This window comes from Mustela erminea, chromosome 19, assembly GCF_009829155.1.
Source record: "Mustela erminea isolate mMusErm1 chromosome 19, mMusErm1.Pri, whole genome shotgun sequence".
NCBI classification, from domain to species: Eukaryota; Metazoa; Chordata; class Mammalia; order Carnivora; family Mustelidae; genus Mustela; species Mustela erminea.
Window position 1 is genome coordinate 12,210,049 of NC_045632.1, and position 25,193 is coordinate 12,235,241.

Genomic DNA, 25,193 nt, shown 5'->3' on the forward strand with positions numbered 1-25,193 from the left:
CTATGTGGTTCTTCCTCCGTCTGACTACCTATCTTAAGTGGCCTCCCATTTGTCGCTGTCTGCTTTACACTCACACTCTATTATTTGTGTATGTCTGACTTGTTCATTACTGTAGTCACAGAACCTAGAACAGGTCTGACCCACTACAAAGGCTCAGTAAATATCTGTGGAATGACTGAAGGAGTCAAAGAGTCAATGTAAAGAAGGTATTAAAGACAATGCCGAGGGCGCCTGGGTGGCTCAGTGGGTTGAGCCGCTGCCTTCGGCTCAGGTCATGATCTCAGAGTCCTGGGATCGAGTCCCACATCGGGCTCCCTGCTCAGCAGAGAGCCTGCTTCCCTCTCTCTCTCTCTCTGCCTGCCTCTCCATCTACTTGTGATTTCTCTCTGTCAAATAAATAAATAAAATCTTTAAAAAAAAAAAAAAGACAATGCCGAGGCAAGTAGGGTCCCCTTGGCAGGTCCTTGAATTTTGCTTGGACATCTGCTTCTTTGTCTACACAGGAGAAGGCAGGAAAAGCTGTACTGATTAGCACTAGACTGGCCACAGCTACGGGTTCAGGAATGGGCTATGACCCAAATGGAAAACTGAAAAACGAAGAGAGGTGTGTCAAGGGCTTCTAAGAAGAAGCACCCTCACTCCTAAGAATACTTTTTGGACAAGCCTACTCACTTGCTCTCGCCCGCTCTCTCGTCCACCCCATCCTAGCCTTTGGCCTTATTGGCAGAGTGAAAAAAAATGAAAGTAGGCCCTTGATAACATCACTGAACCCCTAAATCCAGCCATCCCTGAAGCCCAGGTGAGCAACATTATAAGCTAATACAATCCGCCTATGGCTTATACAGTTTGGGTATGCTTTTATGTTAACAGGGGCTGAAGGGCAACGATAATCCTGGCTGATCTCCAAAGCAGAGAAGGAGAGGATTTCATAAAGATGGCCAATGTTATCATATTGTAGCCATAGAGTTTGGAGAATTTAAGTCTAAAATGTTCTTATCCTTGAGCCATGAGGATGTTGGTAGGGACTTTTGGGGGGGCTGTAGAACTGAGTGTGAGAGAAGGAGAGGGAAAGATGGAGCGAGATACAGTGAGACCCTGTGTGTGTGTGTGTTGGCAGTGGTAGGGGAATGAATCCAGATTATGGGGGTTAAAGAGGGAAGGGAAAGGGAGCCTTTGGGTGCCAACAAATCTGGAAAACTGCCATGAGGGAAAATGTAGGCAAGTGGAAAGAAAAGTGGTATCATGCCAAGGTTTCTTCTTGTCTCAGTTAAAGAGGAAAGACCAAGGCTTTCTAGCTGCAAAGGGAAAGGCACAGATAAGTACAGAGGTTGGAACACTAGAGGAAAGGGAAACAGGCCTCCCTGGCACTAGGCAAGAGAGTCACTCCGAAGGGAAAGAGCAGATAAAAGAGGAACTAAGTGCACACTAGGTGGTGAAGGCTTGTGAGCCCTGAGGTGAAAGCGCCTACCAGCACCTACCACCTCTCTCTCCCTGGCCTGAGAGGACTCTGAGGGATGCTCTCTGACCAACAGCTCCCAGCCACCATCCCAGCTGATTGGGGGTGGGGGCTTATCTTCCCACAATTCCGGTCTCCATGGGCTTCCCCCTTGTTACTCACCTTGACACAGCTCTGTATTGCTGTCTTCTTCCCTCACACGTGACTCTTCTTCTTCCAGCTGTGAGATAATGTCGGGTTTAGAGAACTGGTACCCTGTTGAAGAAGGAGACTCATAACTAGGCGGTTCTGCCTTGTACCTGCAGCAACTTCCAGCCTAGGCACCAAAGACTCAGAGATAATAAGGAAGATGCAGATTCACACAAAAGAAAAGTGAATTCTGTTTCTAATGATTTTGGCCCAAATGGAGACATTTTTTGTTGTTACAAGTTCAGACACAGGAAGGAAGGCTATTGATGTCTAGTACATAGAGGCGAGATCGCCAAATACCCTGCAATGCCCGGGACATTCTTCCACAGCAAGAAATGATCTGGGCAAATATCAACTATGCCAAGGCCGAAAAACTATGTTCAGGAGTAAATACTGAAAAGGGGGCTTGAGGACGGTGTGCTAGGCTCTCTACTTCAGTTTGGGGGACCTGATGTCACAGCTGCTCAGAAAGTTCTTTTCCTGGGGCACCGGGTGGCTAAGGCAGTTCAGCAGCTGCCTTCAGCTGCTGGTCATAATCCAGGGTCCTGGGATCAAGACCCACATCAGGCTCCCTGCTCAGCAGGGAGTCTGCTTCTCCCTCTCCCTCTGATCCCCCCGCTTGTGCACTCTCTCTAAAATAAATAAATAACGTTTTTTTTTTAAAAAAAAGTTCTTTTCCTCCTGATACCTTCATTCCCTTCATCTTAAAATGCTTCTTCTCCCTCCCCCAGTCCTGTGTTTCCCAAACTTCAGTCATTTGCAGGCCACCTGCTGTGGTCTAAATGTTTGCATTTCCCCAAAATTCCTATGTTGAAGTCCTAATGTCCACTGTGGTGTTATTAGAAGGTGGGCTCTTTTGAAATGTGCTTAGGTCATGAGGATGGAGCCTTCATGGATGGGATTAATGCCCTTATTTAAAGAAGGGGTGGGGGGTGGGAGGTTGGGGGAACCAGGTGGTGGGTATTAGAGAGGGCACGGATTGCATGGAGCACTGGGTGTGGTGCAAAAACAATGAATACTGTTACGCTGAAATAAATTAATTAATTAATAATTTAAAAAAAAGGCTTCAGAGAGAATACCTAACCCTTTCCACCCAGTGAGGAAGGAATAGGAAGCCTAGGACCCAGAAGACAGGCTCATCTGACTGTGCTGGAACCCTGATCTTTGACTTCCAGACTCTAGAACTATGAGAAATAAATGGTTGTTGTTTAGAAACTACCCATTCTGGGATATTATAAAGACCAAACGAACTAAGACACTACCTCATTATTTCCTTATTTATTGTCTGTCTCACCCCATTAAAATTAGTAACATCCATGAAAACAGGAAACTTCATCAATTGTATAACACCAATGCCTGCCGTACTGACAATTTCAATGATAAATTTATTGATGACCTTCACATTCTGGCCCTATCTATGTGCCACTTGTAGTAACATTTAGCATTTAATACTCTTCTTTATATCATCTCTTTTTAACTTGAATATACATATTTAAATGGAAGATTTATATGAACCTTAAAAACAGAAACCACAGTCATCTGAAAAAAAAAAACAAACCCTGAAGATAATACAGCAACAGATCCAACCGAAATTAATGTTACTGAGTGCTGCCTCGTTTTGGTTGCCTGGCTAAGGCTCAGGGGCTGAGGTCTCTCTTTACTAAAATGAAAGGCCAACAAGAGGTATTACCTAAAATAACCTTCTCTACAGTCCACTGTACTCATTCCACACTTGGGAAGACAATGTCCTGGGTGACACTATGAAATGTAAAATCATATTTTACATATGTAAAATCTCTGCTAACCCAAAACCTGCAGTGATACAAGAAGCCAAGGCCTCTCAAGAAGACAAAATGGCTTCAGGTGACTGCATGAGGACTAAAAGGGTAAAACCGTCTTATTCCCTCTATTTTAAGTCACAAATGTGGTAAGTAAGAGAAGAGTTATATTGGGAAAGACACTCCTCTGGCCTTCTTTGTGAACAACAGAAGTCGCAGTTCAAATAACACACTCTTCTTTTTAATATTTATTTATTTGAGAGAAGGAGAGAGAGGGCACATGCAAGAGTGGAAGGGGCAGAGGAAGAAGGAGAGAGAATATCAAACGAACTCTGTTGAGCACAGAGCCCAATGTGGGACTTGATCCCAGAACCCTGAGATCATGACCTGAGCCAAAACCAAGAGTTGGACCCTTAACCGACTGTACCACTCAGGAGCCCCTCAAATTATACACTCTTGTGCCTGGTTTGAGATAAGGCATTTCCATCTCCCACATATGTCTGTGACTTCACAAGGACAGGAGCACCAGCTTACTGCCTTTGGAATGGTATTTGGTTTGACTGTGTGTTTCAGGAGACCTTGGGCTCCCCAAAAAGCCACTGAAATGAAGATCCTGGCACTGATACTAAAAACATTTAGCTTGTGGGGAGTTAATATTATAACTTGCCTCTGAACGTAAAGAGAGACCGGCATTCCCTGACTCCTAAGCTTTAAGTCTAGTAAAAGCTTTTGGAGCTCCTGAAATTTTCATCAATTCCTTCACACATTCAAAAAACATCACTGGGAGCCTTCTACTGTGCCAAGACCTGATGAAGCCCACCCCCAGTACAACCAATGAATTTAAGGGAGCAGATTCTGGAGCTGAAAAACTAAGGGTCCAATCTCAACCTGCCACTTTGTAGCCATGTGGCTTTAGATAACTTAACTTTCCCATGACTCTGTTTCCTCAACTGTAAAATGGCAATAATAACAATAACAGGAAATATACTTCTCCCTCACAGGACCAGTGCAAGGATTAAAGGAATTAAGACATGTATAATGCTTAGATGAATGTCTGACACATGTAAGTATTCAATGTTAACCCTATTATGCGTAAGAGTGAACTTGATACTAAAATACTGTCTTTGAACTGAGTTGAGATTCACCGACATGGTGAACCACTATTACTGATGTTCCTGAGGTGAGGACACAGAACAGAAGAGTAGAGAACCACTGCGCTAGCGGGCAGAAGCCAAGTTCCAGGGAGAAGGTAGCCTTACCTAAGGAGACCAGGTTCCTGTAATTCTCCAGCATCACCTCCCGGTAGAGGTTCCTCTGAGCAGCACTAAGGTAGGTTAATTCCTCTGGACTGAAGTCCACAACCACATCCTGGAAAGTCACCAACTCCTAAAATACCAGAAATACCTCCAAATGATCAAAATACAGAAATTATCTCAAGGAGGGGGAAGGAGCCTCCTGAGAAATTATCTCAAGGAGGGAGATGAGAGAGGACTGAACATAAAGCATTCATACTGACAGAAAACTTCTCCCCCCCCCACAAAGATTTTATTTAGTTGAGAGAGAGAGAGAGAGAATGAGAGAGCACAAACTGGAAAGAAGGAGAAGCAGGCTCCCTGCTGAGCAGGGAGCCAGATGTGGGGCTTGATCCTAGAACCCTGGGATCATCACCTGAGTAGAAGGCAGATGCTTAACCAACTAAGCCACCCAGGTTCCCCTGGCAGAAAGCTTCTAATACACATGGTCTAATCCAGAGGATACAGGGACCTAGTAATGTACCTTTCTTTGTCTTGTAGTATGAAAGAAGGGGGAATATTTCTGAGATAGTTCTTGCTGCTAATTACTACAAATTTGGATTGGAGGCAAAGATCCTCTTAAGAGATCCCTGGGTGGCTCCTTTGGTTAATTGTCTGTCTTTGGCTCAGGTTGTGTTTCCAGGGTCCTGAGATTGAGACATGCAATGGGCCCTTGCTCAGCAGGGAGTCTGCTTCTCCCTTTCCCTGCTGCTCCCCTTGCTTATGCACTCACTCTCTCTCCCTCTCTCTCTGACAGATAAATAAAATCTTTTTTTAAAAAAGATCCTTTTAGGGGCACCTGGGTGGCTCAGTGGGTTAAGCCTCTGCCTTCGGCTCAAGTCATAATCTCAGGGTCTTGGGATCGAGCTCTGCATCAGGCTCTCTGCTCAGCAGGGAGCCTGCACTCCTCTCTCTCTCTGCCTGCTTCTCTGCCTACTTGTGATGTCTCTCTTTGTGTCAAATAAATAAATAAAATCTTTTTTTTAAAAAAAAGATCCTTTTAACCCACCTTATAAAGAAATAATGAATGTACATAATTAAAATCTGAGCAGTATACCTCAGTCTTGGGAATCAAGAGTTAGGTTTTAAGTCCTACTCTGGTTCTTACAATCTTTGTGAATGTGGGTAGGTTAAGCCTCAGTGACTCATCTGTAAAACCCAAAAAGTTCATAAAGAGATTTCAATCTTATAAATAAACAGAGAAATGCAAATCAAAATGACAAAGTACCATTTATACTCATTCAACTGACAAAAAGTAGTAAGTCTGGCAATACCAAATGTTGTCTAGAATGTGGACCCATGAGACCTCTTATTAGATACTAGGGGAAATGTAAATTGATAAACCACTTTGGACCCAGAAGTTATATTTGTCATGTGTACTTGGGGATATATGTGTATATTTATATATATATATCTCTTGGCCATCGAGAGACAGAAAAAAAGCACACACAAATGCGTGAGGCAGGGGGAGGGGCAGAGAGACAGGGTGAGAAAGAGAATCTTGTGGAGGCTGACACAGGCCTTGATCTCATGACTCCCAAGATCATGACCTGAGCTAAAATCAAGAGTTACGATTAACCAACTATGCCACCCAGGGGCCCCCTGACATGTATATTCTTAACAGCACTGTTTCTAACACCCAAAACCTATAAACAATCCAAATGTCTGTTTAGAGTAGAAGAGATAAACATATTACAGTATAGTGACAAAATGGAATATTCCAGCAATACAAACCAATTAGCCACAGCTAAAACAATTGATAACCTAAGGTTGAATCAATCAACTAATTAATTAATTAAAGACTTATTTATTTATCTGAGAGACAGAGTGTGCACAGGCACGTACGTGCACATGCGCCTGGTGGGGGAGGGGCAGAGAGAAACCTAAGCGGACTCTACACTGAGTGTGGAGCCCAACACAGGACTCAGCCCACAAACCCCACATCACGACCCGAGCTGAAACCAAGAGCCAGACATTCAACCGACTAGGCCACCCAGGTATCCCTAAGGTTGAATTTAAAAAGTAGATGTTAGAAGACTACAAAAGAATATGATACACGTTTTATTAATATACATCTTTTTTGTTTTCAGGAAAACATTATGCATCTATGAACAATGTTTTTCAGGAAAACATTATGCATCTATGAACAACTGATTTAAACTAGAAGTCATACACTGGCTGCCAAGCTCCTACAGAGGAGGTCATGTGGCTCTTATTATGAGTTTTTTTATTATTTAAAATTCACATTAACTGCCAACACCAAGAAAATTTATAGATTTAATATTATTAACTGGAGTTTTAAAATCAGAAATCGGGCTCCATGCTCAGCATGGAGTCTGCTCAAGAATCTCTCTCCCTCTCTCTCTGCCCTTCCCCCACCAAAGTAAATAAATAAATCTTTAAAGAAATGACTTAAAAAGAACATTCAGGAGAACATCTGTGAAAAAAATAAAACCGCAGAGTAGTATCATGTCCCTGTAAGAGCTGCCATTTATTTCACATGTAAAAAGGAGCATAACAGTGCAAACCACATAAAAATTGTTCTGAATGAGTCAACACTGGGCATAAAATGGAATACTAAAAAAAAATTTAATTCAAGAGATAGAAAAAGCAGGAAAATGTTAAATGGGTAGTATGTGGGATGGTGATAAGTCCAACAGAGAAAAATAAAGCAGAGAAAGGGGATATAAGGAGTCAGAAAAAAATTTTTTTAAGATTTTATTTATTTGAGAGAGACAGTGCACTCATAACCAGGGGAGAAGCAGAGAGAGAAGGACAAGCAGACTTTGCACTGAACATGGAGCCTGAGATGGGGCTCAATCCCATGACCCTGAGATCACGACCTGAGTCGAAACTAAGAGTCAGTAGGTAGCTCAACCGACTAAGCCACCCAGGCACCCTGAGTCAGAAAAAAAATTTAAATAGGATAACCAGGGAAAGGCTCAGTTAGGTGATATTTATATAAAGATTTAAAGGAAATGAGAATGTGATTTAATTCTATAGGGAAGGTCTAGAAATCAGGAAGGTGAGATCCCCATATTGGAGAACCACATCAGAAGAAAGTTTCACTCACCTGGGATCCAGCAGATGAGAGACTGTCAGACATCTCCGTGTCCTTTTGGTGTTCTTTGGTGTTCCTCTCTTCTGCGAGGACAAAGTCCTGAGGAGAGAAACCTAGAAGAGAGAAGGAATGACTGTGGAACTGATTCCAGTCTGGCAGCACCCACAGACACAGAGAGTGGCTTGCCACCTCGTACCACACTTCCTGCCATGGAAGACAGCAGCAGTCCTGGACTTCCTGTAAGAGAAAAACCACAGACATCTTTTCTCCCGTCAGTACAGCAAGTTCCAAAGAAGAGCTCTGGGCATTTAAACCTTTCAATGACTCCCCACTGCCTTCCAAAAAAGGGGGAAATTCCTTCTCTTTCAGTGGTTTCCAGCCTCACTGTCCACTCATAACCACCAGGGAGCTTAAGTTTCTCAACTATAAAATGGAAAGAATACCAAACTTCTAAGGGATCTTGTAAGGATTAAACATTACATATATAAAGTGCACAAGCATTTTAAAAAGTGTCAACTCTTAGAACTTTTCCTACATCTTTTTCATTCACTGGTCTAGAAGACGGCCACCATATTCCCTACAGAAACCGGAACCTTGAAGGCCCCCCACGTGTAGTCTTTTCCCAAGTACACCCTTTATTCATCTATTGTTTCTTTCTCATATTCTAGGGAGCTCTCTTTCCTTTCCCCCGAATTCCAGCTCCATCAATAGCTCTGGGCCTTTGACCGAGTTTTTAACCTATGGGACAACACAACACCCTCCATGCCCACCTGAGACAGTTTAACACTGTGATTAACATACAGATGCTGGAGCCCCTGCCCAGTTCTGAATCCTGATGAATTGTTACTCAGCCTCTGTGTCATCTATAGAATAAGGGTAACACCTATTTCAAGACCTATTAAGAGAACTAAATAAATTGGTAAATACAAAACACCTAGAATATAGCACACTGAAAGTATTCAACATGCAGTTAAGCATCTGCCTTCAGCTCAGGTCACGATCCCAGAGTCCTGGGACTGAGTCCTGCATCAGACTCCTCGCTCAGTGGGGAGCCTGCTTCTCCCTCTCCCTCTGCCTGCTGTTCCCCCTGCTTGTCCTATCAAATTAATAAACAAAATATTTTTTAAAAGTATTCAACATGTTCACTACTATCATCTTCAAATTCCTTTTAAGAAGTGCAGGTACACATATTTGGATTAATCATAATCCTTGATTCATGGTATTAGTACTTAACCATGCATCACCCTGTTTACTTTAAATTTACTCATTTACAGGTTTAAGTATAATTAATGCCTATGAATTCGCTACCCAACCCCCAATCTAGAACATTCTCAATACCTTGTATCTACCTATGTGCTTTTTCCTGTCCACCCTCAGCCTTCTCTCCAGAGGCAACAGTGGTTTTATATTCATATTTTTGTTCCCTTGTCTGCCTCTCTATATAAAATACCCCTAAACAATGTTTTGTTTTTAGTATCACTTTTATTCAAAGGACTATGAGGAGTAAATGACTTTCTTCTTTCATTATTAAAATACCCTTAGTTCTAGCCTAATAACTTGAGTCTCCAAGAAACCAAATTTTGGTAAAGGTTAAACTTCCAGGCCTCTTATCTCCCACACTTTATACCCTCGTTTTTATGGCTGTGTGTGTTGTTTTGTTTTGTGTTGATACTAAAGTTTAGGTGAGATAAGAAACGGAGCAGGGAGGAACAAAGCTGGAGAGAAAGGATACTTTCAGAGAAACCCAAAATCTCTTCCATCTCATATGAGGCAGATTAGACTGGATTATAAAATTCATTCTTGAAGCGCCTGGGTGGCTCAGTTGTTAAGCACTGCCTTTGGCTCAGGTCATGATCCCAGGGTCCTGGGATTGAGCCCTACGTCAGGTTCCTTGCAGGAAGCCTGCTTTCCCTCTCACACTCGCCCTGCTTATGTTCCTGTTCTCACTGTCTCTCTCTGTCAAATACATTAAATCTTTTAAAAAAAAATTTATTCTTAGGGCGTCTGGGTGGCCCAGTGGGTTAAAGCCTCTGCCTTCCGCTCATGTCATGATCCCAGGATCCTGGGATCGAGCCCTGAGTTGGGCTCTCTGCTCAGCAGGGAGCCTGCTTCCTACTCTCTCTCTGCCTGCCTCTCTGCCTACTTGTGATCTCTGCCTGTCAAATAAATTAAATAAAATCTTAAAAAAATTTTTTTAATTCATTCTTTCATTTATCCACTTGAAAAATTTTTTATTCATCTCCTATAGCATGCCAGGCATACAGAAGATGTTCAATAAATAAATAGAAATTGCTAGTTGCTTCCTTTCTTTCTCACCTTTCTCCCCACATGCTTGGATCAAACTGGCCACCAGGCTTCCTGCCTCCTTGCTGTTCTTGGGCTTTTTGGACCTCACCCAGCTCTGGACTTCCTCTGGTAGCGTGTTCAGAAACTGCTCCAGCACCAGCTGCTCCATCATCTGCTCCTTGGTGTGGGTCTCTGGCTGCAGCCATTGCCGGCAGAGCTCCTGGATTTGGCTCACAGCTTGGTGAGGCCCTGTCACTGAAAGATATTGAAAATCCCTAAACTTCTGATGAGAAACTTTCAGAACCCCTGGATTTCTTATGGGGATGGTTTCTGGATTCTCTTCTTGATCATGTAGACAGAAGAGCTGAGTATTCTTCAAGATATCCAAAACGTCTGTCATGTGCAGCATCTTTACAGCTTCAGGACAAAGGTACTCGAAAAGGCAGGCTGCTCCAGAACACACTTTGTGGAAGATGATGGGCAGAGCTGTATCATATGAAAAGAAGATATGGAAACCCAGGACCTGCAGAAATTATGTAGAGAGACTTATAAATAGCCTGCACAGTTAGACCTGGACAATGGGGTGGAGGTGATTTGGAGCAAAAGGAATTACTTCATTTCACACAACTGCCTAAATACAGACTCATAGAAATTTGCACATCTCCAGATAAGATGCTACTTCAGCCCCATCCCAGATCTGGAAAATGCACAGGCACAGGCTTGAAGTATTTCAGAAATGGCATTGTAGGGGAAAGAGACTTGAACTCCAAACACAATGAACTGAATTAATTTGATGAACCACAGAAGAATTTCACCTCAAAAAACAAATGAGTTAAAATGATTTTATATTACACAGAATAAAGAGTCTTTTGTAACACATACATCCTACAAAGTACTGCATTCATATGCAAAATATTTAAAGAACTCATACAAATCAGCAAGAAAAAGGGAGATAAAATAAGAGCAAAAATGTTGGGGCGCCTGGGTGGCTCAGTCATTAGGCGTCTGCCTTTGGCTCGGGTCGTGGTCCTGGGATCAAGCCCCTCATTGGGTTCCCTGCTCCACGGGAGGCCTGCTTCTCCCTCTCCCACTCCCCCTGCTTGTGTTCCCTCTCTTGCTGTCTCTCTCTCTCTCTCTGTCTAATAAATAAATAAAAATCTTTAAAAAAAAGGCGCAATAAAGTTAAAAGATTTGAACAGGTATTGCACAAAACAGAGCTAAATGGCCAATAGACATGAAATGGGGCTCAACTACATTAGTTATCAGAGAAATAGGAATTAAAACAATAATGAGCTATCACTACACATCCTCCAGAACATTCTAATTGAAAAGAATCAGACAATAGTAAGTGTTTGAGAGGAAAAAGAACCATGGTAGAATAGTACATTCATACAAGGCTTCCACTAATTTCCTCTTCCAGCCTCAATATAGATCACCCAGCCGCCTTGCAAGTCAGTAGGGCCAGCTTCATGGGCATGCAGCCGGGGCAGTCATACCACGCTCCATGCTCCGAAGGGCCTCAAGCTTAGTCTAAAGCTCTGCTTGCTATCTTGAGATTTTTCATATTTTAAAGAAGGACCTCATATTTCATTTTGCATTAGGCCCAGCAAATTATGTAACCAGTCTGCCCAGCAAGAATATTATCGTTCCTCAAAACCTGTTGCCAATTAAATCGATGAAAAAGATATTTTTATTCTTTAACTTTGCATTTCCTTAAATTAACAATAAAGCTTACTGTATTTCTTCAGACGCACTGGCCCTTTATAAATTACACCTATCCTTGCCTTCTTTCCAGTAAGGTGTTTCTGCCGCTGATTGGTAAAGACTGTATATAAAGGAAGGATATTCCTTGTCCTACTTGATTTAAAAAAAATTCTAGCCATGCCACACCTAGTCTTTGATCTTCATAGAATTTTAATATTTGAACGTGCAATGTATCACTATCCATTCAGAAATAAGTTAAATATGCAACCACATTTTATTACTGCTTTACCTAAACACTTCACTTCGTCCTGGGTCGGGGGATTTACGGTGGAAGGAGGAAGTAGGGACTGAAGGGGACAGGTGGAAGAGTGGTGGCGAGGCAAGAGAAACGGAGCAGAACAAGGTATGGCACAGAGCCGAGCCGAGCTGGAGGGGGAATGGGGCAAGATGAAGAAGAGCAGACAGGAGGGGCTGGGCTGGGCAATGGGGGGCGTGACCGGGGCAGGGAAGAGACACTGACAGCGCAGGCGGACCTGGGGACGCCAGGAGCACCAAGAGCGGAGAGCCAGGAGCAGTCCAGAGCGACAGAGGCCCAGGTGGGAAGAAAGACGGTGCAGGGGCCTTGGTGGGTGTGGCCCAGGGCCGGGAGGGGCGGGGCTGAAGCTCAAGGCCCGACTCCGGATAACGGTGAAGTAGGAGACGAGGGTCTTGGGGCCGAAGCCTAGGGTCGGCAGGGGTGGGGCTTAGGCTGGAGACGGGGTCTGGGGCGGGGCCTGGCTTGGCGACGGGGCCGAGGCCGGTGGCCCAGGGAGGACGTTGGCCTGAAGGCTGGGAGGACAGCCAACCGAGGAGGCCAAGAAACTGAGGCGCAGACAGGCGCGCCGAGAGCGGGGGAGGCCACTCCCGCACTAGTGTTCCTCAGCTCCCGGGTCTCCACAGACCCCACGTCCGACGTGGGCCCCTTCCCTACAAGGGTCACTACGTCCCGTCGTCTCTTCGCACGGAGGCACCTCCCAACCCCCACCCAGCCTCGACCGCGCCGGCATAGCCCCTCAAGGACGCCCACGCCGCCTCCCTGGGCTCCTCACGCCCTCAGGCGTGCCTGCCCCTCGCCCCCGTGTCTCCTCCGACCACGTTCAGCCCCAGAATGCCCGCGCGCCCCCCCACGTGCTCGCCCCCACACCCGCGCGCGCGCCTGCGCTCACCTCGCCCACCGGGCGCCTTGCCTGACTGAACGGCTCGTGCTGGGACTTCACGCCCTAGCCGCGGCGCATGCGTCCGGCCGCGCGTCTGCGCGTGCGCTCTGCCGGGCTGTGGGAGCGGGCGTGTCAAAATCCCGGCGGCGGCTCGTCGCTGGACGGCAGTGGCTGGACGGGGAGGAGCAGAGAGGGAAGAAGGCCCTGGCGCCGGCGTGGCCTTCCTCCCTGAGATGCTCTTATTCGCTGTTGGAAGAGTTAATACATGGTTTACATATTGTTAAGTAAATAGTGTGCGTTGAAAAGTCTTCCTCCCGCAGTGTGGGCACCACCACCAATTTTTTATGTCCATGAACTACACGGTAACCACAGCAATTAGTTTGTGTCCTTCCAGGGGTTCTTCATGCGTGTATCTGCATATATCCATGAGTAGTATACACACACGTGTGCAGAGTGTACACACATGATATATTTTATACACCTATGTTCTCACACCTGTTTACATACCTCCAGAATAAATGAATCGTTTAAGACATAAAATTAATATTTTTATAAATACATATTAAATATAATATAAACATAGGAAATATGTGTAATGGAAATATATAATTCTGTAATTATGCATTGTTATAATACGTAAGTTCACTATTGGACATAATTATATATTTGTATAAATGTAAGATGTAAGTTTAGGCCTGTGTGAGTATTTGTATTCACATGTCCTCCCATTTTTAGACAAAAGGTGGCACACTTTACACACAGTTCCATGTTCTGGTTTCTTTTTACTTACTTGCATACCTTGGAGAGCTTTCCATAACACTATAGGGAGAGTTTCCTCAGTTTTTGAACAGCTGTTTGGATGATCTTCTATGGCGCTGACCTCACTTATTTAATCAGTTCCTGACTGCAGGGGGCTGAATTGTGTCCAGTCCTTTTTCACTGAGCGCATACCCTTGACCATCAACAATTGTGCTGGCATGTAAATCTATAGGTGAGATAAATCCCCTGACACAGAATTGCTGAAGAAAAACACATATTGTAAGGGCCTATTTAGCTAGTGAATCCATCTTGGTTAAAAGCCATTTTGTTGTTTGTGCAGTAAAACTTAAACTGATCCTGTCGCCCCTCCCCCCCCCCCCCCCCTCCCGAGAAACTTACTTAGAAGCAAGTCTGGGAAACCAGTAAAATATGGTCAGCCAGTTCCTGATGACAGAGCCCAGAATACAAGGATGAGTCAGGCCAGGTGGAGACATCCAATCAGTAAAAGTACACATACTGTCTCCCTAACCACCAAAAAATGTAAACTCCGCCCTTTGGGCGCCAAACTTGAGCGCCAATTCTGACCAGAGTAATAGGTTAGTTCAAACAGCTACTATAAGGTAAATTGTAATTCAATTGGCCACCTGCATGTGACCTAACATGACTATACAATGTTACAATCTCATTGGCCACCTATGTGTGGCCAGGCTTTTGCTCTATAAAAGTTAGTCTGTGAGGCTGGGAGGGGTCGCTGTCTTCGGAGGCGGCCCTGACCAGTCCGTTGATTCTTGAGTCTGTAAACTGGGGATGGTCGCTCTCTTCAGAGACGGCCCTGGCTGATCAGTCTAACTTCTAATACTGATCATAAAATAAGGCTTTAAATAACTTTCACTTTGTCTCAGTCTCGTTTCATTTAATAACGGACCTAAGAGAAGAGAAGAAAGAGAATGGAGAGAGAGAGAGAATCCCAACCAGGGTCCATGCCCAACATGTGGGGCTTGCTCTCACAACCCCAAGATCATGACCTGAGCCAAAATCAAGAGTTGGATGCTTAATCAACTGAGCCACCCAGGTGCAGTAAGGCTTTATTTTTACATAATCTCTACACCCAACATGGGGTTCCAACTTATAATTCTGAGAACAAGAGTTGTGTGCCCCACCGACTGTGCCAGCCAGGTGCCCCTTGCACTTGTCTTTTTTTTTTTTTCCAATTTTATTGTATCTGGAAAAAATCCTAGGAAATCTACAAAATACTTTGAGGGGCACCTGGGTGGCTCAGTGGGTTAAGCTTCTGCCTTCGGCTCAGGTCGTGATCTCGGGATCCTGGGATTGAGCCCTGCATTGGGCTCTCTGCTCAGTGGAGAGCCTGCTTCCCCCTGCCTCTCTGCCTACTTGTGATCTCTCTGTCAAATAAATAAATAAAATCTTAAAAAAAAAAAAGGAAACCAAAATACTGTGATAAATAATTGAGCTTTTAATTTTCTTTTTCTTTAATTTAATTTTATTTTTTCAGTGTCATTTTGATAGAGATTTCTAAGTTGCCTTTCATTAGCACTACTGCATCTTAGACCCCCTCCACCCTACGTGAGCTTGTCTATCCAGGGCTCTGCTCAGGTGAGAGAGGGAAGCTCTGAATGAACCAAGGCTGAGACAGAGCCCTTCCTTGCCCAGGAAGGACAGAATGTCATGACCAGGCTGCATCTCCACAGGCCTAGAGGAACCAAGGAACTGATGGGTCTAGTGATTATTTTAAATACCTCATTGACTTTGTGGATATCAGGAAACTGACACTAAAGATTATATGAGAGGCAAAAGATCCAGAATGACCAATAAAATATTGAAAGAGAAAAACAAGGGTGCCTGGGTGGCTCAGTGGGTTCAGCATCTGCCTTCAGCTCAGGTCATGATATTAGATCCTGGGATCAATCCCCGCATTGGGATCTCTGCTCAGCGGGGAGCTTGTTTCTCCCCCTCCCCCTTCTCCATTTCATGCTCTCTCTTTCTCTCTCATAAATAAATAAATAATCTTAAAAATGAAAAAAAGAAGAACAGAGTCAGAGGATTTCAGGACTTAACACTAGCCGACTTTCAAAACTTAACAGGTGGGTGCTCACTTTGGCAGCACGTATACTAAAATTGGAATGATACAGAGAAGATCAGCATAGCCCCTGTGCAAGAATGAAATGCAAATTCATGAAATGGTCCATATTTTTCAGAGGACCTCCTTCAAAAATCAATAAAAATAGGTCAATATTTTGTGAATTATATGTCAATATGACATATAATAGTGAAACTCTCAAACATTAGAGACAAAGAGAAAATCCTGAAAGCAGCTCAGGGATAAGAGGTCTGTATCCTACAGTGGTAGAAACATTAGATTGGCAGAAGACCTATCCACAGAGATCTGGCAGGCCAGAAAGGATAGGCACCATATATTTAGGGTGCTAAATGAGAAAAATATACAGCCAAGAATACTTATCCAGCTAGGATATCATTCAAAATGAAGGCGAGATGAAAAGTTTCCAGGACAAACAGAACATACAAGAATTTGTGATAACCAAACCAGCGCAAAAAGAAATATTAAAAGGGACCCTTTAAGCAAAAAGAGAGCCCAAAAGCAACATAGACCATAAAGGAACAGAGACAATATACAGAAACAGTGACTTTACAGGTAATACAACGGCAATGAATTAATATTGTTCAATAGTTACTAGGAATGTAAATGGGCTCAATGCTCCAATCAAAAGACACAGGGTATCAGACTGGAAAAAAACAACAAAAAAACAAGACCCATCAGCATGCTGTCTGCAAGAGACTCATTTTAGACCCAAAGACCCCTCCATATTGAAAGGGAGGGGGTGAAAAACAATTTACCATGCTAATGGACATCAAAAGAAAGCTGGGGTGGCAATCCTTATATCAGACAAATTAGATTTTATTTATTTTTTTAAAAGATTTTATTTATTTATCAGAGAGAGAGAGGGGGAGAGAGCGAGCACAGGCAGACAAAATGGCAGGCAGAGGCAGAGGGAGAAGCAGGCTCCCCGCCGAGCAAGGAGCCCGATGCGGGGACCCGATCCCAGGACGCTGGGATCATGACCTGAGCCGAAGGCAGCCACTTAACCAACTGAGCCACCCAGGCATCCCGACAAATTAGATTTTAAACCAGAAACTGTAATAAGAGATGAGGAAGAGCACTATATCATAATTTAAGGTCTATTCAACAAGAAGACCTAACAGCTGTGAATATTTATACCCCTAATATGGGAGCAGCCAATTACGTAAGATAACAAAAGATAACAAAATTAAAGAAACACATTGATAATAATTCAATAATTGTAGGGGACTTTAACATCCCACTCACTGCAATTAACAGATCACCTAAGCAGAAGATCAACAAGGAAACAAGGGCTTTGAATTATGCAATGGACCATGTGGATTTTATATTATATACTCAGAACATTCCATCCCAAAGCAACAGAATACACATTCTTCACTACTACATAGAATATTCTCCAGAATAGATTACATCCTGGGTCACAAATCAGGTCTCCACTAGTACTAAAAGACTGGTATCATTCCCTGCATATTTTCAGACGACAGTGCTTTGAAATTGGAACTCAATCACAAGAGAAAAGTTGGAAAGAACCCAAATACATGGATGGTAAAGAGCACCCTACTAAAGAATGAATGGGTCTATCAGGAAATTAAAGAAAAAAAATATTCATGGAAACAAATGAAAATGAAAACACAACTGTTTAAAATCTTTGGAATGAAGGAAACGTGGTCCTAAGAGGAAAGTATATAGCAGCACAAGCCTTTCTCAAGAAACAAGAAAGGTCTCCAGTACACAACCTAACCTTACATCTAAAAGAGTTGGAGAAAGAAGAGCAAACACAGCCCACACCCAGCAGGAGAAGAGAAATGATAAAGATTAGAGCAGAAATCAATGAAACAGAAACCAAAAGAACAGTAGAACAGATCAATGGAACATGGAGCAGCTGGTTCTTTGAAAAAAATTAATAAGCCTTTAATAGGTGTTTAACACACCTAGCCAGACTTAGCAAAAAAGGAAAGGACCCAAATAAATAAAATCGTGAATGAAAGAGGAAAGATCACAACCAACACCAAAGAAATACAAACAATTATAAGAATATATTATGAGCAACTATACGCCAGCAAATTAGGCAATCTGGAAGAAATGGATGCATTCCTAGAGAAGTATAAATTACGAAAACTGAAACAAGAAGAAATTGAAAACATGAGCAAACCCAAAACCAGCGAGGAAATTGAAGCAATCATCAAAAATCTCCCAACAAGTAAGAGCCCAGGGCTGGGTGGCTTCCCAGGAGAATTCTACTAAACATTTAAAGAAAAATTAATACCCATTCTTCTGAAGCTGTTTAAAAAAAATCAAAATGGAAGGAAACTTCCAAACTCTATTAGGCCAGCATTACCTTGATCCCAAGACTAGACAAAGAATCCACCAAAAAGAATTACAGACCAATATCCCTGATGAACACAGATGCCAAAATTCTCACCAAAATGCTAGCCAATAGGATCCAACAGTACACTGAAAGGATTATTCACCAGGACCAAATGGGATTTATTTCTAGGATGCAAGAGTGGTTCAACATCCACAAATCAATCAAAGTGATACACTACATAAATAAAAGAAAGAACAAGAACCATATGATCCTTTCAACAGCTGCAGAAAAAGCACTTGACAAAGTACAGCATCCTTTCTTGATTAAAACTCCTCACAGTGTAGGGATAGAGGGAACATAATTCAATATCATCAAAGTCATCTATGAAAAGCCCACAACAAATATCATTCTCAATGGGATAAAACTGAGAGCTTTTTCCTTGAAGTCAGGAACATGACAAGGATGTCCACTATCACCACTGCTGTTCAACATAGTACTAGAAGTCCTAGCCTCAGCAATCAGACAACAAAAAGAAATAAAAGGCATCCAAATCAAGAAAGGAAGTCAAACTGTCACTCTTTGCAGATGACATGATACTTTATGTGGAAAACCCAAAAAACTCCACCCCAAAATGGCTAGAATTCATACAGGAATTCAGCAAAGTGAAGGATACAAAATCAATGCACAGAAATCAGTTGCATTTCTATACACTAACAATGAGACAGAAGAAAGAGAAATTAAGGACTTGGTCCCATTTACAATTGTACCCCAAACCATAAAATACCTAGAAATAAACCTAACCAAGGAGACAAAGTATCTGTACTCAGAAGACTATAGAACATGCATGGAAGAAATTGAGGAAGACACGAAGAAATGGAAAAACATTCTGTACTCATGGATTGGAAGGACAAATATTGTTAAAATGTCCATGTTACCTAGAGCAATCTATATATTCAACGCAATCTCTATCAACTTTTTTCAGAGCTGGAGTAAATAATCCTAAAATTTTATGGGACCAGAAAAGACCCCAAATAGCCAAAGGAATGTTGAAAAAGAAAACCAAAGCTGGGGGTACCACAATGCCTGAGTTTAAGCTCTATCGCAAAGCTGTCATCATCAAGACAGCATGGTACTGGCACAAAAACAGACACATAGATCAATGAACAGAATAGAAAGCCCAGAAATGGACCCACAACTCTATGGTCAACTAATCTTTGACAAAACAAGAAAGAATATCCAGTGGAAAAACCCATCTCTTCAACAAGTGGTGTTCGAAAATTAGACAGCCACATGTAGAATGAAATTGGGCCACTCTCTTACATTTTAATATACAAAAAGAGACTGAAAATGGATGAAAGACCTAAATGTGAAGCAGGAATCCATCAAAATCCTAGAGGTGGCAAGAGCAGCAACCTCTGTGACCTTGGCTGCTGCAGGTTCTGGCTAGACAGGTCTCCAAAGGCAAGGAAACAAAGGCAAAAGTGAACAATTGGGACTTCATCAAGATAAAAGCCTTTGCACAGCAAAGGAAATAGTCAACAAAACCAAAAGACAGCTGACAGAATGAGAGAAGATATTTGCAAATGACGTATCAGATAAAGGACTAATATCCAAAATCTATAAATAACTTATCAAGCTCAGCACCCAGGAACAGATAATTCAATCAAGAAATGGGCAGAAGGGCACCTGGGTGGCTCAGTTGTTAAGCCTCTGCCTTCTGCTTAGGTCATGATCCCAGGGTCCTGGGACCGAGCCCCACATTGGGCTCCCTGCTCAGGGGGAGGCCTGCTTCTCCCTCTCACACTACCCCTGCTTATGTTCACTCCTTCACTGTCTCTCTCTCTGTGTCAAATAAATACATAAAATCTTAAAAAAAAAAAAGAAAGAAAGAAAGGAAAGAAAAGAAACAGGCAGACTATGTGAAATACGTGAACAGACATTTCTTCAGAGAAGATAAGCAAATGGCCCATAGACACATGCAAAACTGCTCCACATCACTCATCATCAGGGAAATACAAATCAAAACCACAGTGAGATACCACCTCACACCAGTTAGAATGACTAAAACTATCAAGGCAGGAAATGATAGATGCTGTCGAGGATGCGGAAAAAGGGGAACCCTCCTACACTGTTGGTGGGAATGCAAGCTGGTGCGGCCACTCTGGAAAACAGCATGGAGGTTCCTCAAAAAGTTGAAAATAGAGCTACACTACAACCCAGCAATCGCACTACTGGGTATTTACCCTAAAGATACAAATGTAGTGATCTGAAGGGGCACGTGCATCCCTGTGTTTATAGCAACAATGTCCACAATAGCCAAACTATGGAAAGAGCCCAGATGTCCACCAAAAAACGAATGGATAAAGATGTAGTGTGTAGATACAATGGAATGCTACTCAGGTATCAACAACAACAACAAAAATTTGAAACTTTGCCATTTACAACGACATGGTTGGAAATAGAGGGTATTATGCTGAGTAAAATAAGTCAATCAGAGAAAGACAATTTTCATACAATCTCTCTGATATGAGGAATTTAAGAAACAAAACAGGATCACAGGGAAGGGAAGGAAGAATGATGGAATGAGCACTGGGTGTTACATGAGACTGATGAACCGCTGACCTCTACCTCTGAAATCAATAATACATTATATGTTAATTAATTGAATTTAAATTTTAAAAAGATTAATAAAAAACAAAAACAAAAAACCCCCCAAACTTAACTGGTGAGAAAATTAATGCAGGGAAACCTCACTAAAATGGAGCTGGGAGACCACAAGGGGGTGCTCTCACTCCGTACCAGTCTAAATCAAGATTCCTCAGTGATGGAAGCCCTGGAAGAAAGCAGCACAGGGGAAGAATCTGAACAGGAAAAGATGGAAACCGCATCTTCTAGAAGAAACTGACCACCCCTGCAACCCAGCCAGTGAAAAACCAACACCACCCTGAACCCCTGCTTTTTATTAATGGACTTTCATTCTAAACAATCCCTCCCAAATTCTCCTTCTCCATTAAAAAAAAAGTTCCTCTCCTTTGTTTGTTGGACCAGCCTAGGCTTTTTGAAGCATCTTGCTGGTCCCAAAATGCTATTCTCTGTTATTCCCAAATAAGGAAGAACTTTTCAGCCAGTAAAAGGACACTAAGTTATTAAATATAGGGATTACCTAGATTAAAAAGTTCTCCTTGACCCTCTCATGATCGCAGCTGGGGCTGAACGTTTAAACCAACAAAGACAGATTCACCGAAGACCTTACAAGTGCAATGTAAGTTTGACGTGACCTGAGAAACTTCATGAGAAAACGAACCCTGATAGAGACAGACTTGAGTATTCTTTGCTACGTTTGGTGAAGAGTGGACACTACTGGGTAAGGAGTAGGAGGGAATTGTAATAAACCATAGCAACTCCTGCTTGTTGAATTCTTCTTGAAGTCTCTGTGTCTTCGGAGATAAAGATGCTCCTTCCCTCCTGGTATATGGAGGGCAATGCTCACATGACAGTTTTATAACATGTTTCAGGGAAGAGGTGGGGGATGTTACAGTGACCCTGCTTCCAGTGTTTTCTCACACTCTCTGAGCTCCAATATGCCAAAGGGTCATATTTAGGAGTATGTTATCCTGTACCCCATCATATAACAAGTGATTAAATAGTGTTTAACCTCCCCACCACAGGGACGTTATGTGCTGCCTACAATTTTACCGTTGTTTGTGGATAAGGATCAGAAAGGTCTTTCTCCACCTCCTTTCCTGAACCCCAGCTATCCTGGATCATTGTGCCTGTGGCTGGGTCTTCATCTATCCTCAGATATCAGGTTTCTTGACTTAGTGCGCCTCCACCATGATTCCCACCCCTGGTCTCAGCCAGGACTTATGAAAACAGGTATATTATGGTTGAAGGGAACATAAGATCAGAGAACTTCAAACTTCAAACTTCAGAGACACAGAAGCCTAGATTGCTGGTGTGGGGTGGCTGGTGGTAGAGCTGAGCGACACATGGTCATCACTCATATAATTTGTGACCCTCAGGCTCCAAGAGACCTTCCTCCCACTATGAAGAATTCAAATAATAAAAAAAAAAAAACAATAACATAACTGCTAAGGTCAAGAAATAGCAGGGCATCTGAGTGCCTCAGTCGGTTAAGCGAATGCCTTCAACTCAGGTCACAATCCCACAGTCCCGGGGTTGAGCCCCACATCAGGCTCCTTGCTCAATGGGGAGCCTTCTTCTCCCTCTCCCACTCCCCCAGCCTGTGCTCTCTTTCTCTCTCTGTGTCAAATAAATACATAAAATCTTAAAAATAAGAAAAGGATAACAGAATAGTGAATTAACTTGACAGGGAATATCATTTCAAGACATATGCTATATAAAACATATTGTACATTTTAAAATGTACAATTTTTTTCACCAATGACACTTCAAAAGATGAAATAAGTTAAATTTGTTTTAGCTTGGTGTAGACAAAAAGGCACACACCAACCCACCATTGCCACACCCTGACCCACCAAACAAGGAGACACCTTTAGGAACACCCAAACACAGACTCATACCCAGGATGGATTAAAAATGGAGACCTGGGTTGTCTGGGAGGCTCAGTCCACTGGACATCTGAGTTCAACTCAGGTTAAGATCTCGGGGTTCTGTGTTGGAAACCCTCATCCTGCTGAAAGAAGCAAGAGGACTGCTTCTCCCTCTCCCTCCCCCTCTACTCTTTCCCCTGCAAGTGCTCTTTCTTTCTCAAATAAATTATTTTCCTGCACACCAGGAAAAAATATAACACAAACAATGACTATAAAAAAACAAAACATAATCTGTTGAACCCTGAGGACGCCCACCCGTCAGCCACAAAGCCGGCTGCAGACGCACTGCGGGAAACTCGCAGACACGCAATACACTCAGGCCAGCAGGTGTCTCTGGGAGCCCGGGACACCTTCCTCGCACACGCGGCACGGACACGCATGCGCAACCACCGGGGACCAACACATCTGCAGACACACGGCCAGGACACTCTAGGTCACCCTGCGGACGCGCACACGGCCTCTGCGTGACACCCAGGGCCCATGCTCAGCCCCACGGGTGGACTCGCCCCCGCCAGGGTCCCCTCCTGGATGCACACACCGGCCATGCTCCCATCCCCCAGTCTCAGCCGAGCATGCGCACGCAGACTCGCGGGCGGTTCCTTTGCAATTGTCCTTCTCGACCCGGAAAGTTCAGACGAGTCCATGTCAGGAGACCCCACCCTCCCTGGCCTCTCTGTCCGAGGCTTCCTGGGCACGGGGTGTTTTTGAGGACCCCACCCGTCCAGGAGACGCCACCCTCTGCCCCAGTCTGACTTCAGGGCGCCCCCAGATTCCTTCTCCTGTGTCCCAGCTGGCCAAGTGGGCCACTGACTCCGCTGCTCCCCAGTTGACCTGTCCACAGTCCCGGAGGCCCCCAAAGAGCCTCCACCTCCGCCATCAGACTGCCATGAGCCCTGGGCTGACCCTCCCGCCTCTAGGAGCCCTCGGCACCTGTCCCCAGGTGCCCAGGCCCTCAGGCCCGTCCTGGAGCGAGCCTGGAGGGTCCCCTCTCCTGGGCCAGCCCCATCCTCCCCTGTCCCCTGCAGTCTGTTTCCCTGCACATGGCCTGGACAAATCCTGGGAGCTGGAGTAGCTAAGCTGTTCACGGGTGTTCAGAGAAGGGCTGCCCACCGGCACAGGCGACACCCGGCGTCGTGGGCGGGACTCTGAGGCACGTGTGCAACCTGGTCTCAGCTTCGCCTCAGCACTGCCTCTTGTCCCCGCAGCCCCGAAGACCATCCCCTCCCTGCTCTGTCCTGGGGCGCATCTCCTGGGACCCTGCCTGTAGGGTCCCTGAGGTCCTACAGCCCCGACCCCTGAGGCAGGGCCCCGCGCCCCCATTGGCAGTGCCATGGGCCCTCTGGGAGTAGCAGGTGCTGGCCGAGCTCTGGGCTGGGTCTGATTTAGGGAACATTCCCGGCTGGCTGCTCTCCTCCACTCTGCTCTGCTCTCTGGCTTGCAGGGGCCAGGAGGGCTGGCTCAGGGCATCTCCCAGGAGCTGGGGCCCCGGCGGGCTCACCACCCGGGCCCAGGAAACCCGCTGCACAAAGACAACACCAAGGATGACACCTCACACACGCCTCTCTCCTCTCCCCACCCTGCACACGCACAGGCACACATCTAAGACATGACAATGGCGCAGGAGACAGCGTGTGAGCACAGGACCCAAGGACAGAGGACGCTCGCGTTCATCATTAAAGAGCCTGAGACAGAGTTTGGGAGGCTAAGGTGCCTACAACTTTATTGTTATTAGGGGCTGAGGGTGGGGGGTGGGGTGGCCTCTCCCTCCACCTTCTCTCTGGCCCCCAACTGCCCAGCCCATGGGCCCTGCTGCCGGGGTCACAGAGGACTCTCCCCTTCCCCCTACACCCAACCCCACACCCCTGAATCTGCCCCCATACTGCCCACACACCCAGGAAACCTCCAGCACAAGCCAGTCCTGGGCCCTGGCCAGGCCTTGCAAGGACAGCAGGCAAAGCTCCGTGGCCAGGGGATGTCTGTGGGCCACAGACATGGTGCTCCAGAACAACAGGGGTCCAGGCGCCTGGCTGCGGGGATCCTGGTGGCTAGGCTGTGGGGGTGGGGCACACGCGGGAGCCACGGACTCACCACGACCCCCAGGTGTCCACCGAGCCCCTAAGGGACAGCCGCCTGCGCACACGCACACAGGCACATGCACAGACACACGTGTTCCTGGTCAACTGGCCTGCTTTCCAGAACTCTGACCCACTCCCTCTGCCTGGGAGGCCTACCGGGCACGTGGATACCCTCGGGTCAGCACACACACACACACACACACGTGTGCAGTCCCACACGCACCAACTCAGCAGACCTGTGGCACACACACACACACACACACACACAGACCTGCGCATCTATGGACGCCCATCCCGAAATTCCAAGTTCCCCTCTGGGACACGCAGACGCCCTGCCCTCTCTCCCTGACACCCAGGGCCGATCCCCCACCTCCACCACAGCCCCCCCCCCCCCGC

At 44.8% G+C, this 25,193-nt stretch overlaps 1 protein-coding gene and 1 non-coding gene across 3 annotated transcripts in view; one reads left to right on the top strand and one right to left on the bottom strand.

Annotated features, from left to right (window-relative positions):
• ZIM2 (zinc finger imprinted 2) overlaps window positions 1-25,193 on the bottom strand; it is a 29,796-nt gene that overhangs the window by 3,903 nt on the left and 700 nt on the right. Inside the window, exons 2-6 of one of the 2 annotated variants that reach the window (XM_032324675.1) lie at window positions 12,972-13,208; window positions 10,093-10,317; window positions 7,789-7,889; window positions 4,683-4,809; window positions 1,619-1,711 (exon numbers count right to left, since the gene is read on the bottom strand). In XM_032324675.1, coding sequence (XP_032180566.1) covers window positions 1,619-1,711; window positions 4,683-4,809; window positions 7,789-7,889; window positions 10,093-10,234 — 463 coding nt within the window. In that variant the 5' untranslated portion in view covers window positions 10,235-10,317; window positions 12,972-13,208. Of the gene's footprint in view, window positions 1-1,618; window positions 1,712-4,682; window positions 4,810-7,788; window positions 7,890-10,092; window positions 10,586-12,971; window positions 13,475-25,193 lie in introns of those variants that run through there. The other variant, XM_032324676.1, reaches the window with a different exon arrangement.
• On the top strand, window positions 15,828-15,934 carry LOC116580421. Its single transcript, XR_004281656.1, has one exon. It is a non-coding gene; the product is annotated as a U6 spliceosomal RNA (small nuclear RNA).